The 13,890-nt window shown below is 39.4% G+C and overlaps 1 protein-coding gene across 1 annotated transcript in view; it reads right to left on the bottom strand.

Moving 5' to 3' along the window:
* Positions 1–12,633, bottom strand: part of ABCA13 (ATP binding cassette subfamily A member 13) — a 199,052-nt gene extending 186,419 nt beyond the window's left edge. The window contains exons 1-3 of the mRNA XM_058831117.1: positions 12,565–12,633; positions 7,967–8,060; positions 6,697–6,820 (exon numbers count right to left, since the gene is read on the bottom strand). Of these exons, the coding sequence (XP_058687100.1) occupies positions 6,697–6,820; positions 7,967–8,060; positions 12,565–12,633 (287 nt within the window). The remainder of the gene's footprint in view (positions 1–6,696; positions 6,821–7,966; positions 8,061–12,564) is intronic.
* Positions 12,634–13,890: the final 1,257 nt, after the last annotated feature.

The following is a 13,890-nucleotide window of genomic DNA, read 5'->3' as shown; positions in this document are numbered from 1 at the left end:
ATTCCACTTCAAAAAATATAATAAAGAGTTGCATTCCTTTCCCATCAAGCTTTTATGCCAGTACTTGCTTTCAACGCAATTTTTCCCTATTGAAAGAAAAGCCTAATGAGACCAATTCACAAACCAAAGAAAGCTATCAGACACCACTTTCGCATTCTCTCATTTCTTTTTCCTTCCCTCTCTGACCCTCGTTTGTTCAGACATCCACAGAGCTGTTTGCAATGTTAGATTAAGGGAAACAGAAAATTCAATCTTAAAACAATCAAGTTCTCAGTTGTTTCAGTACAGCTAATTTTGATCCCAACTTGGCCAACGGACAGAAGGATTTGGAAAACACTATCACCATCCTCAGACTTCAGCGGGCTAAAGGCAGAACAATTCCTCAATACATATTTTTCCCTTTTAAATGGAGTTTTAAAAAGCAGATCTCTGTTGTTCAGAAGGTGGCTTTTAGGGTGATTAGGAGTTGCACTTTAGCTATTGTCTTTGAAAACTACCACATATGTTCCAATAATACTGGAACTCTCATGCCCAAAATTTCAGACAGCTGAGAATACTCATGTTTGGCAAAGAACTGAAACACTAACTACATACTGAAATCTTCCTAGCACTCTGCTTTTTGAGCATGAACAAGAGGCCAGCATTTGACCAGAATAAAAAACAACCACATTTCGTTAAGACATAAATCCAATCAGAACTTTAAAAAAAACCAAATATCTAGCTCAGTTTCCATGGGATTTTCACACAGAATTTGTGGTGGGTTTTAACTCCAGCTAAAATCACCAGAGCACTTACTCATTTTTTGCTGTGAGATATGGATTAGGAGAAGGGCAAAACAGGCTTAAAACTTAAAAGAAATAAAGAAATTTTATTAATGGGACTACAAGAACAAAAAACCAGAATAAAACTTCCAGAAACTTTTTCTCCCCCCACCCAACCTTTTTCCTTTCCCAGCTGACAAGGATTGGAAAGACTATTTAGTTCAATTCATTAGCATGCAAATTGCAGCACTGGGTCTCAAAACCTGAGGAAAATGGACACTGAAAAATTGCAGAGGTCACCTATGCCAGTTCTGGCAGGAGCAAATCCAAGGAATAAGGCCCAGCTATTACAGAAGAGAAGGCACATGTGCAGCCTAAATACCTGTAGAAATGCCACTTTCCTAAGCACAAGTCTCTCAGTGGTCCAAGAGCAGCTGTTTGGATATGCTGGCTGTGAGCTATTAGCTTTGTGGGGATTTCCAGGTCAGCAGCCATGTCAGCTAGCTGCTACTTGTGACCCTTTTATACCACCATTGCCAGAGACCTTCCTCTGGTTATTCATGGATCTGAGAACAGACTCTTTTTGAAGGGGAAATGGCAACAGGCAAGACATTGGTTATCATGCTCACTTTTATGAAAAGGAATAAAGTATTACAGAGATCTCATTTGCTGAATATCTGTGATAAGATTAAAGGATTTTATATATTTTCAAAGTGGTAATAGAGGACCACATTTAGCTCCTAGTAAGAGTGCTACAAGTAACTACTGATCTCTTAATTTAGCACAGGTTACACAAAATTACAGGAAGATGTCAACATCTGAAAGATAAAAACTACACTTCAAAACCAGATGCAGAGACAGTCAAAGCAAACAATTTTCAGACAATGTACCAACAAAAATACTTAACTGTTGTACAGATACTCTCCAAAAGAGCCTTGAGTGTGTGCTTTCTGGAGCAGAAGGCAATATTAAAGGACTTGCATATGCATAAAGGAAGTCCAGCAGCTCCAAGGAAATTCCTTAGCAGCAGTTGCTAGGAACAATAAAGAGGGGAAGCAAGGGATAATAAAAAGGACAAAAGGAGGAAGCTAGTAGTTTGTAGGAGAGGATATACATAATTAGAATTGAGGTGTTAGAAGAAGGAGTTGGGGAATATTTATATATAAAATTTCATTATCATCCATGCTAGCTCTTCCCTCAACTGTACATTTCCACAGACTTCATGAGAACAGAAATCAAACTAAAGACATATATTGGTACAAGCTTTGACCATGACAAAATGCTGAAAAAGAGCAAAAAGACTGCATCTCTTTGAGCATCATTTCCTAAAGCCATGACTCAGAAACACTAATTCTGTCCAATTTACTCAGTTACTCAGTATGACAATAAGAACATTTCAGAGTTCATCTGAGAATGCAGCTATGATGTGAAAAGCCATTTAGACCAGTGATTTTCATAAGCATCCCAGCAAACTCGTTTCAACCTCATCCCTGTCACCACATTAATATTTTTTCTCTAGAACTGCAAAGCCCCAGCTGGCTTCCATTCTGCACTATATCAGTTATAAGCCTGGAGACATCAATACCAATACAATACCGAAAACAAGCTGTCTGTCTTTCACAGAAAGATCTTTCTCTTCTATGTTGATACAATTATAACCTTCCTAAATGCAAGGGACCTAAATATATAAAGAACTAAAAAAATATAGTCATCTTAATTTGCTCTAAAATGAAGAAACCCCATGTTTAAATTTCCTTTTCTCCCCAACTCTCCAACAAGCTATAAGCAAGGTCACATAAATTGCTTCTATTTCTGTTTTTCAGCTACACAGCCTGCAACTAACAAGCTGGCCCAGACAACAGTTAATATTGCAGTAAGTTTCTGCAGCCATAAGCTATCTTGAAGAACTATTTCTCATTTGAAGATACACTTCATTAAAGAAAAATCTGACCCTTTAAGAAATTCTTATACAATGAATTTTGCTGATGATTAGACCTTCCTTGATTTTTCTCTTCTATACCTGCTCTTGTACGTGAGTTCTTCAGATGCTCCTCCAATCGAGAGCCCAGGCCAGGTATTGATAAAGCAAAAGGTTTAGAACATTAAGAAGAAAGGGGCTGGTGTGAGTAGACCTGTTCCAGGAGGGGCCAAGCTAAGAGCTGAGGCAACACTGAAAGAGTCCATGCCCCCCTCAACTGGACACTGTCCCCCAGGGCCCGAGTCTGCAGGTAGACACAGGTGTGTATTACAGGCTCCAGAAACAACCCTAACATGCAGGGTGAGCCCAGGAGCCCAGTCAGGTGCAAAAGGAGACAGAGCTACCACATGGATATGGGTAGCTCATCCAGAAGAAGTGCCAGAGACAGACCTGGGCTTCTACCACAATTACTGGGTGAGGCTGCTTAGGCTGCTACTACTTGTAGGTAAATAAAGAGAAATAAATTAATGTGCTTGGAAATAAGATTTTAGAGTCTTGCTTTAATTATATTTGTTGTTCTAAGTCTCAGAATAGCTTGACTTTCTCTTAGGTATTGAGAAGTCTAAAATAGATCTAGGAATCTAGACTGTAGGGACAAATCCCACTGTCCTACTGCCAGGGAATTCAGAGTATTGGGAAATCATGATGTTTCCATGCACATGCATGGAAATGTGTGGGTGTAAGGCCATAGGACCCTGGGCTGTGTGGTTTTTAGCCTAATTGCATGTTCTCAATTTTACACTGTGCTCCACTAAGATGAGGTGGGGAATGGAATATTCTGGAAAGAGCAGGGAAAAATGTCCCTTTCAATGGGAGGCCCTGAATACTTCCTTGTTCCTCTGCTCTGAGATACTAATGGGTGTATCAGGCTAGTGAATCATTTCAGTGAGCTGCCAGCCAGCAGCTTTTGCAGTGGCTGAAAAGGAGAGCAAGAAGCAAAGCCACAGAGCTCTTGCGACTGTGTCAGGCATCAGAGGAGGTGGCAGATCTTGCTGCAAATCAAAGTTAATGTGGTTGTAGGCTTCACCTGGCTCATCTTCTCACCATATCAAAGGCTGTTGCCTGAAGGGACAGGGACACATCTGTGAGGGCATAGCCTGCACCAAGAAAACTTCACCCTAGGCTCAGCCCACCCTCCTGGTGGGGGCTACTCACTAACAAATGGTTATTGGTGGTTTATGGATTCCATGAAGGTTCCAATAGTAGTCATAGAACTACTTCTTACCAAAGACAGCTACTACATTTAAAGCTGATAGCACCAAAGTAGTACATTCTGTGAAAACAAATGGTCAAGTGTCCATGCAAATTATGCAGTCTCTGACTTGCCCTTAATAAACACAACATTATTGACATAAAAAAGTGTTCTTTTATCAGACTTACGGTTTGATATAAATCCTTAAAGGGAAAATAATTGGTATTATCTATTGTTTCTATGCCATGCCATCTCCCCAGTCAACAGGGACAGGATTCAGTTATGTTTGACTGATCAAACTGACCATCTATATTCCTAAGGCTGTTGACAGCCAATGTAAGTCAGAGCAGCCCTGAGGCTGATTAAATTTATACTGACAGATCTGGTGGAACAGACTGACCTCAGAATAAACTTCATCCTACCTTTTTAGCCTTTTTCCTTACCTAGGCTATATGCTACTCAGTGCAGTCTATTGAGTGTATAAATAGGGATACATGCATATATTTCATTTTTCAGTTGAATAATTGAAAGCCACTGAATAATTTTTCCAGTTCTTAAGTAGGTCTAAGACTGCCTCCAGGAAATTCTTTTCTGATTTTCTTTTGAGCTGGAATTTAATTTGGACAGTTCAGTCAAAATGGTGCAAATAATCACGCAGAGCAGTCAATATAGTTCATACTTTCTAGAGATTTAACACATTTAGATGGCATCTGAACTAGTGATCTAAATAAAAGCTATACTTTTAGGGAACAATTTCTGAAAAGACCAACAGTTACAGTAACTCTGGAACCCAGTTATAGAGTATTGCTACTGCAAATAAGAGGCTACAAGCTTTGTACTGAGTTTGAAAGACCACAGAACAAGTGGGCTTGCCACATTTGATTTGCCTGAACTTGTGTTGGTTTTGGTTTGACTTGGGCTAGTTTTAACTTTTTTTAATTTTCCTGGCCAGAGAACTTTGGCTATTTGTTATATTTTCACTTGTCATTGTATAACACCATCATAGTTTTATACAGATAGAAGTAGCAGGTGACCATTCAGTGCAGAATAAGATATTTATGATTAACAAAGCAATGCAGAAGAACGCAGACCCAGTATTATAGCAAAGGCTTTGAGAGGTGGGGACAGAGGTGAACTGTGCTGTAGTATAATACTTAAGTATCAGGGATGATAAGAGGTGGGGCACAGACTGGCACTGAGGACCCCATGACTATAAACAAGTCACCAGTGTTCAGTAAAAATTCAGAGCTATAGCTGGACAAAGCAAATTTCTAAGTGTCAGGAAAAAATAACAGGTAGCTAACATATATGAAAGATACCATATACATTCAGGTGTACCACATAAATTTGAATGCGTCCCAGAGATACAGACCAACGGAAACAAACAAAGTTAAAGCACTCTAGTAAACATAAGTGACCCCAAGGACACCTCAAGTGAAAAAGAAACCATCAACATCACATTCTTCCAGGTAAAGTACTGTATATCAGGACTTGCCCTAACAACCCCATCACCACCTTGTTGACACGACCCAGAGCAGCAATGTAAAAGTGAGCATAACCAAAGGGAAAAGACTAGAAACTCAATAGTCATGTAACAATTTTCACTCCATTAGTACGAGGAGGTGGAGGAGAATTTTAATATGGGCATTTTTGTCTGTAAGTATCTTGAGTAATAATGCATGTTGACTAATAGTGGCTTAAATTGTTAAGATTTCAATTCTAGCAACAAATTCTTGCTTTATGTAGAACATGTTTACCCATAAACAAAGTTTATTTTGTGTGGTCATATGTTCAATCAACAGTTCTCTGCATGTCCAAATAACTGAAGCAGACCATCTACATCAACAGATAAGTATTATGGGATATTTTTGCGATACTGAAGCTTTCCAACTTGCTAGATGCTGAATTTATTGCTACCTATAAACCTCTGCAATAATAAACCATAAATATTTGTTGCTGTGACACACCTGGCTCAGCCCTCTAAGATCTTTTGGTAGATATCAATTTTCTAGGAATAAACATATAGTTATGAATGTATATATTCTGATTAGCTAACCCTAATTTGACTTTATTGTTATATATTTTGAAAGGTTGTTTATGACTATACCCTTCAGCCAAGTTGCATAAGTGTCATTGCATCTCAAGAATTCTTGGAGTAGATGAAATTACTTCATTTCTTAAAGAAAAATCCAAATTCAAACCAATCTTTTTTCTTTCTACATTCCAGGATCCCATGACAAGGACTTCTTATGGGTAACTTCTTCCAAGTTCTTTCTTTTTACAGAACTTCTACTATTCCTTATTGGCTCTTTGTGGGTCTTACATGAAATTTATTTTTGTTTTGATTTTCTGGGTTCACTTCTCCCACCATGTATGCTCCCAAACTATTTGAAGTTTAAATCCACATATAATTTTGGTGTTCAGCTTTACTCTCATATAATAAAACTCTCTAGTAAAGGATCAAAGTATATTCTCACATAGAAGCAGCAAAAGGGAAAGAATATGACAAGCTACCTTTACAATTTTACCCCCAAGGAGTGTTCAGTATCCAAAATCAGCATAAAGTACCCAAGAAATGCAAACAAAAATTAGCAAGAGGTATGACTAAGATCTTACATGTTTTGCAATCATAAGAACACCAAAGGAAACTTTTAGCAGAGAATAACAATGTTCTTATTTTTCCTGTCTACAAGGCAGTGGGAACCTTTGCTATAAAAAGAGATCCACTGTGATGGTCGCATCTCTGTCAAATTCAAATAACTTACCTAAAGCGGCTGTGTCTCTGTGTTGTGTAACTGGTATTCCGACATCTTGAACCAACATTACAGAAAAGGGTCTGCATGAAAGGATAAAGACCCCGACTTGGTAAATCACGAGCTTCTAAGTAACCTAAAAAAAAAACCAAGCAGCAGTAGAAGTAAGACCAGTAAGGTTGCATTTGCAAACTGTACCATCACATTGTGTTCCCTTGTCCTAAAAGGCTTATTTGTCACCTGCAAGCAATAAAGTTGTATCAATATCAGATGTTTCATTTAAGAAAAATTCAGTCATCACAGAAATGGGTAACCTCTGTGTCAGATTGTGACAACAATCTACATGTGACATTGACAAAGAGCAATCTTTGAAAAGCTGATTCTTCTGGTAGTAACATTATTGCAGTATCATGTGGTTGTTAGCCTCTCTGATCAAAATCATGTGATCAGGATTGGAATATAGACTTCTGCACAAAGTGCTATTTCCTCTTTTCTCACAGGCTTTTGAAAAATGAAGGAACTGGTATTCAGCAATGTCTGAACATGCATCAGTCAAGACTCTCTAAACAGCCACTTTTCCACATCTCTGGAAATATACATATCTCTCCATAAAGTAAATGTATACAGTGCAGGCTAGATTCTCTCCAGATATTTCAATGTACAGATCTAGAATTGTTTTACCAAACTGATTTTTAATGTAGCTAAAGCTGGTTTATCCCTGTTTTACTGCGGCATTGGTGAATAACAGAATAATAAACTGAATAGATTGCAATATCATAAATATTTCTTTTCTAAATGAAGTCATATTTTGAAAAGATAAAAGCAAAAATAGCTTTATAAGGTGGAGGGAGTCATAACAAGTTTTTTAGTGTTAAAGGAAATGTAAGAATGTAACAAAATATCAATTCTCAATCCCAAGAAGTGGGTAGGGGTAAGGTTCATCTTGTCTAATTGTAAATATCCACCTCTGAGATAGTTATCTAAACTACATTACACAATAGAAAGCAATAAATCCAACTAAAACCTAAGTAATCTCCCTTACTCCAAAGCTGATGTTTAAATCTGATTGTTTTACCAATCAGATCTTAAACTTTGTATCTCTTTCCCACATAAATACAGCTTCCTCAGATCTGTAGCTGGACAAGATTCAACCTCTACTGTAGGACTCTTTCCATTGACTCCACTACATTTAAGTCCCCCCTTCTAGGATGTTTTTAGTGTTTGCTAAATACTTCTTCAAGCAGATGCAACCAAAATAGAAGACAAATGAAACAAAACATACAGTTTTCCTTGTATTTTGGGGGCTCCTGGAAGCGGATGGCAGCTAGAATCAAGAAAAGTGCACATGGCCACAGTATTTCAGTGAGAGAGAGGACCTGAAAAAGGAAATCAGAACATCATCAGTCTATAGAACATAGGGTTTGGGAACAAATCATTAAAACTCATATGTCATTTAATTTAAAATAAAAACATTAAATATCTTCTCTACAGCTACTTAAGGAAAAATAAGTTCATTAAAGCAAGTTAGCAACTGACACTTTTATTTGAAATCTGTATAACTTTGTGAAATACACTTCTTTCAGAACAGAAAAGTAGTTTTCATTTCAATTTATAGTGATTGTAGATGCTTTCTTCAGGTCAAGATGGACTCTGGCAAGGTGATGACAGTGACCTTCAACTTTCCCATACCTGAGCCTCCTAAGAAATCAACAGCATTTTGCACCTTGCTGCAGTTTCTCATGCTCCCCTAGCCCTTCCTGGTGGCATTCCTCTTTGTTCTTCCCTGGCTCCCTGGCTGCTGGCATTACACCCTTCTGTCACCTGCACTCAAATGCTCTCCAAAATTGCCTTCGACATCTCCAGGAGGGCAGACCAAGTGAGACCAAGCTAGCAGGCATGAGGCTGCCCACAGCCACACATCTCATATCCCAGTGTTCCCATTTCCAGGGCCACAATGACAAGGCACACAAGCCAATGTGCCACAGGACTCAGATTTTGAGTGTGTCTTCTCTGAGCAGATTGCACATATACAGTGCATATTCATGCCTTTACAGAGAGGGCACAAACTCACAAACAGATTGGAAGCAAGGAAAAAACACAAAAAAAAGCAATTGTCTCAGTTTCCAGCAGCAGAAAGGAAGAAACAGCCATTCAGCCAAGTTTCAAAAGACTTCTAGATTCACTGATAACAGCATTAGGAAAGTGTGAATAGGGGCAGAAACACTAGAAATGACAGCCATGCTGAAGATCTCCTATTAGAGGCTGTTAACTCCTCTGGAGCATACTGGGAATTTTATTTCTAAACTGTCAGAGTTGAACCAAATCCCATCACAGAAGTGATTCCTAAACGTGGGCATGTCAGAAAAATGCCTAAGAATTGTAACATAATGCTTAACAACAAAATCCAGTGGCAGAGTCTTCCCTGTGGAGAAGGACATATGTGCTGAACATGAGAGAAGGTTTCCTGAAATTTAGGGAAATTGCCATTTATCTAAACTGATCACACTCAAAACAATACAGGAGCCAACCTAATAAAAGTGGGGATGGTGCTCTCAACCTTTTAGGGATCAGCAAGGGTTGGCTGCTCCCTAGGGTGCAGGGATCTGTGCGTAACAGTGCTACCCAGTAGGGTAGGGGATCCACCCCAGGGACCCAAGAAGGGGAACAGGGCAAGCCCTGCTAGCACAGCCAGCCTCAACCAGGAGTCCAGATCCTCTCTCAATGTCACAGCAGGTCAAGTCAAACAGTGGCCAAGCACAAGGGCTGAGCTTAATAGCAGTATCCCAGGCAGGAGCAGAGGGCACAGAAGTCCCATTTCTGCTGAGCCTTGAGCTGCAGCGAGGCTGCCCAGAGCCATTAAACTTAGCAGAGGCCCAGAACCCTGACAGCATCCTTCCCTCCTTGGCATATTCATCCCCATTCCTCCTGTCTGGGGTCAGATGAAGGGCCTTACTGTGAAGCAGAGCCACTTCTGCAGAGTATCCATGGGCTCTCTATGAGGAATGGAGCCAGCTGCAGCAGCTGAGGGAAGGGACATTGCAGAAGAGACTTGGGAGGGGATGTCATCAGGCTGCCCAGGAGGGGCTGGAAAGGATCCAGCTGTCCCTGGGGGCACAGAGCACAACCACTGTGACCACACAGTGGCTAGGGGAAGGTCCCACAAGAAGTTCAGGTGGGCTGTGGGAGACCAGAGCTTGAGGGGTTTATAGGGGAAGGCCCTGGACAGCCACAGGCTGGGCTCCCTGGTGCCACCTCAGGGCTCAGGGCAAGCCCAGCTGGCAGTCAGGGCACAGTACCAGCCAGCTGCTCCCTGAAGGGCAGGGAGCCAGACAGGTGCCAGGGCACCAAGGCCCTTGTCAGGAAAGGCCTGCCCAGCAGTGCCCCAACAAGGCAACAGGTTCTGCTGGGAGCCTGGATTTCCAGGTGAGCCAGGGCTAAGACTGAGCCAGGAAGCCAGCCTGCAATGAGGGTCAAACAAACAGCCCTGCCATCTCTGGCATAGTTCATGGGAGGAAAGTATGGCTGGATAGGTACTGCTGCTCCTTCTGACAGGAATTTGGGATAAGAACTGAGAAGGCACCTGCAGAGGAAACAGGTTGGAGAACTCAATGAACCACCAGCATGCTGCAGACATTACACATGCAAAACTGATCTTAACAAGTAAGTTTTTTGTTGTAAACATGGGAAAGTAATGCTGCTATATATTAAATATATAAATTATATAAATATATAAAATAAATAAATATATATGAAATGTAAATATAAATGCTGCTGTATATATATACTTGTGTTCAAATAGGAAAAGTGCCCACAGAAGGTCCAAAGAAAGAGTATTTATGAGATTGCAAGACTGCAGTCCTTGCACAGCTGCTTTGCCCAGGCACTGAAGGGAACTGGAACCTGAGAGCACATGACATTCTGAGGAGATGCACCTGGGAGAAATGGTGAGTTTTGGTAGGAGAGATTTAGGACCCAGCTGATTTTAATTCCAATTGTCCTCTAAATTAGGGCATCAGAATTTAGCAATCACATTTCATCCTTTACCTCGCTACAAACTTGGATGGTAATAAACATTATCTAAATGATAGTTAAGAAATGCAGTAATGGAAAACTAAAGTAGTATATTTGTCTGGTAGTGTGTATCTCCTGAGCTAGAATCTGTAGTCCTGAAGTAAAACTTCTGAAAACAGAAATGAGAATGTGTCTTTGGCACAACAGCAATTTCAAACTCCAGCAAGTCAAATGTACAAAAGAACCTGTCCTGCCTTTGAATCATTTTGATAGAAATTGCTGATGCCAATCTGAATTACAGTCAAAAGACCTATTCCTTACAGAACTCTTACATATGTCACAGCCCTTATACTGCATAATACCAAATAATGCCACACAGTACTCATGACACTTTGCTAGTTCAACAGCCCTCACTTGTCTTCCAGCCCTAACTGCTGATAAATCACCATGAGAAGAAAATTGTGTTATACAGACAGGTCTACATGATATGGAACAGAGCTGAAGCATATCAGATCTTTCAGGAGGTGCTTCTCTCTTTAGATTCACAAGGGTCTGACCATCTCTGCATAGGTGGATGATCCACCTGGATTTCTCCTCCAGGAACTGCAGATGGAACACCTGCACAGCTCAGTGTTTGCACAACAGCACACAAGCAGATTTTGCAAGTTCCCCAGGGCAGCTTCTGCCTATCAATAGACAGAATGAAGTTTGCTTTGGATCACCATTGTAATTCCTGTCTTGGAGAAGTCTGCCTCTCAGTGAGTTCTCTACTCAGGAAATCTACCAATTAAACAAACTAAAAATTTACATGAATTACGATTTTTTTCTTTCAGAAATACATGAGAGAACATGACACAGAACTAGAGCAGAAATAGATCCACATGCAGGAAAACAGGAGATACAGAGAAGCCATTTGATGCACACGGATTGAACATTCAGAACTATTTAGGAGTGGAGAAGAATAGGACCAACAGCATCCTTCCCCCAGAAGTATATTTTATATTAAAAAACATCACTTTCATTAATTTGGGGAATAAATTCCTCTCTGAGGAATTTTATTGAGGCTAAATATTTCTGAAATGGAAAGGTGTGTGTTTATTTAATTGAAATAATCCTATCCAAAGCAACCAACATGCTTCACTGCAAATCCCCAGATCATTACAGAGAAGTGAAATCAATATGAAACTATTAATTTCATTAACTATTAATTATAACTATTAATTGAAGTGACCTTTTTTCCCACAAAAATATTCTCTCACTTGAGAAAATTCACTTCCTTCCATCCTAAAAAATTGTTTCAATCACAGTAAAGGTAAAAGGCATCTAACTTTCATGATTTTAATTTTGACTTCTGTTAAAGTAGCTGCCACATTATTTTGCATATTGGAATTTGAAAGGTTAAATTTGGCTTTAAAGAGCAGATAAGAAAGGAAATTTAGAAGTTTATACAATTGTGATATACAATACTTTCCCTGTATCTAGATTTTGATCATGCAAACTTTCTTACATTACCTATATGCACCTGCAATGTGAAGAAAATTGATTGTCTCCCTTGCCACTGCTTACCAGCACTGCTAGTATCTAATGCTAATTAAAAGATAAGCAGTGGCTCTTCAAAACTTCTATGAAATTTGTCTCATTTGCAAACTGTAGAGCATTACTGTATTCAGTTGTTTTATAATAAAAAAAACACATTGTTCTCTACTTGTGTTTTCAACAATTAGGTGACAAAAGGCAAAACAAAAACAACTTGCAGCTAGCCTGTCCTTAACAATCTGCAGTGAAAAGGGAAAATCGATAGACACACTCTTTCCAACAGATACTAAAAAATTTTAAATATCCCTTTTTTAATAATTTCCAAACACTCACCGGTTGCCTCACACGGCAGAGCCAATTTTTCCAAAACAGAGCCCTGAACTGGTGTACAGCATGCCCCATTTCTTTTCTTTGTCCACTTGCAGAGTGGCTTCTTAAGGACTTTCTAACTCAGAATCATCTCACCAAGAAGTCCAAACGTATTATTCAGAAGCTGATTAATTCCAGCACTAGTGAATAGTTCAAGAGATTTGCCTGCCTCCTCAGAAAAAAGATGAGATAATGTTTCTGCCTCTTGTTTTGCTTGTTGTTGAGGAATCTCATCTTTCTGCTTTTCTTCTCAGTGCAACAAATAGTAAGGGAATGGGTTTATAGAAATGCCTGCAGGTTTCTTTACTCCACAGCATACATTCTTGCACTTGTTTCTACTTTTCTGGTATAAAAATGGATGCAAAAAATGGAGGGGGGGAGGGGAAGAATATGTAACACACATTTGCTTTTTTCCAAAGTTTTGTGACTTTTTATGACTTTAGTGTTTATGTCTGTTTGTTTGCAGATGCTTATATTTTTGAAAAAAACAAATACTAGCTGGAAAATAAATAGAAAAATAACTCTTTGTCACCACATAGCCCTAAAAATGCAAGTATGCTTCTAGAAGATCCTTACATCCTTATAAGTACACATCTAGCACTGTAGTGGTCCCAACGCATCATCATATGACTGTTGAATTTTCTCTTGTGGAGGGTGTATGTTTGATATTTCATTCTCCGTTACCTACATAGAGGGGGAATATTCCAACAGTAGAAAACTCTGTCAATTAATTGCTACATACTCCCTGGGATGAAAATCAGTCTTACAGCAGCAGATCCCTCAGCAAAGAGGTGAGAGAGCAACTCCTTTTGCAGAAGGGGAGCATGTGCTCTGTGGTAGCAGAGCCAGTGGAAGACCCAGCAGGAATCTGGTGGTGCAGAGGATGACCACCTTACACACTAGGAATGACACTGTGAGCAGAAGAGTAAACTTTCTGGGTTTTTTGTTCTACACAAATGAATTGCCTAAAAATCTGATCCCCAAAAGCTCTCTCTGTGGTCAATAGAGATATATAATACAGATATTATATAAGGTAATTCAAACTGTCTAGAATCTGAGTCATGATTCTCACATACACACACACACACACATAGGACAGCATGATGCCTGAAAAAATATTCTTTATTTCTTATTATTGCTGAGTAAATTGCATCATTGCACTTTGTACAAATGTATTCATATTGAATGAAAGACACATTTACAGCAATTTTTCCTCAGTAAGAGGAAAGTCCCCAAAATACAAAAATTTTTTTGGATATAGAAGTCACCAAAGAGGAATCCAACTTCCAC

The sequence above is a fragment of the Poecile atricapillus genome, chromosome 2 (genome assembly GCF_030490865.1).
Source record: "Poecile atricapillus isolate bPoeAtr1 chromosome 2, bPoeAtr1.hap1, whole genome shotgun sequence".
Taxonomy (NCBI): domain Eukaryota; kingdom Metazoa; phylum Chordata; class Aves; order Passeriformes; family Paridae; genus Poecile; species Poecile atricapillus.
This window is presented reverse-complemented; position numbering and strand designations above follow the sequence as displayed.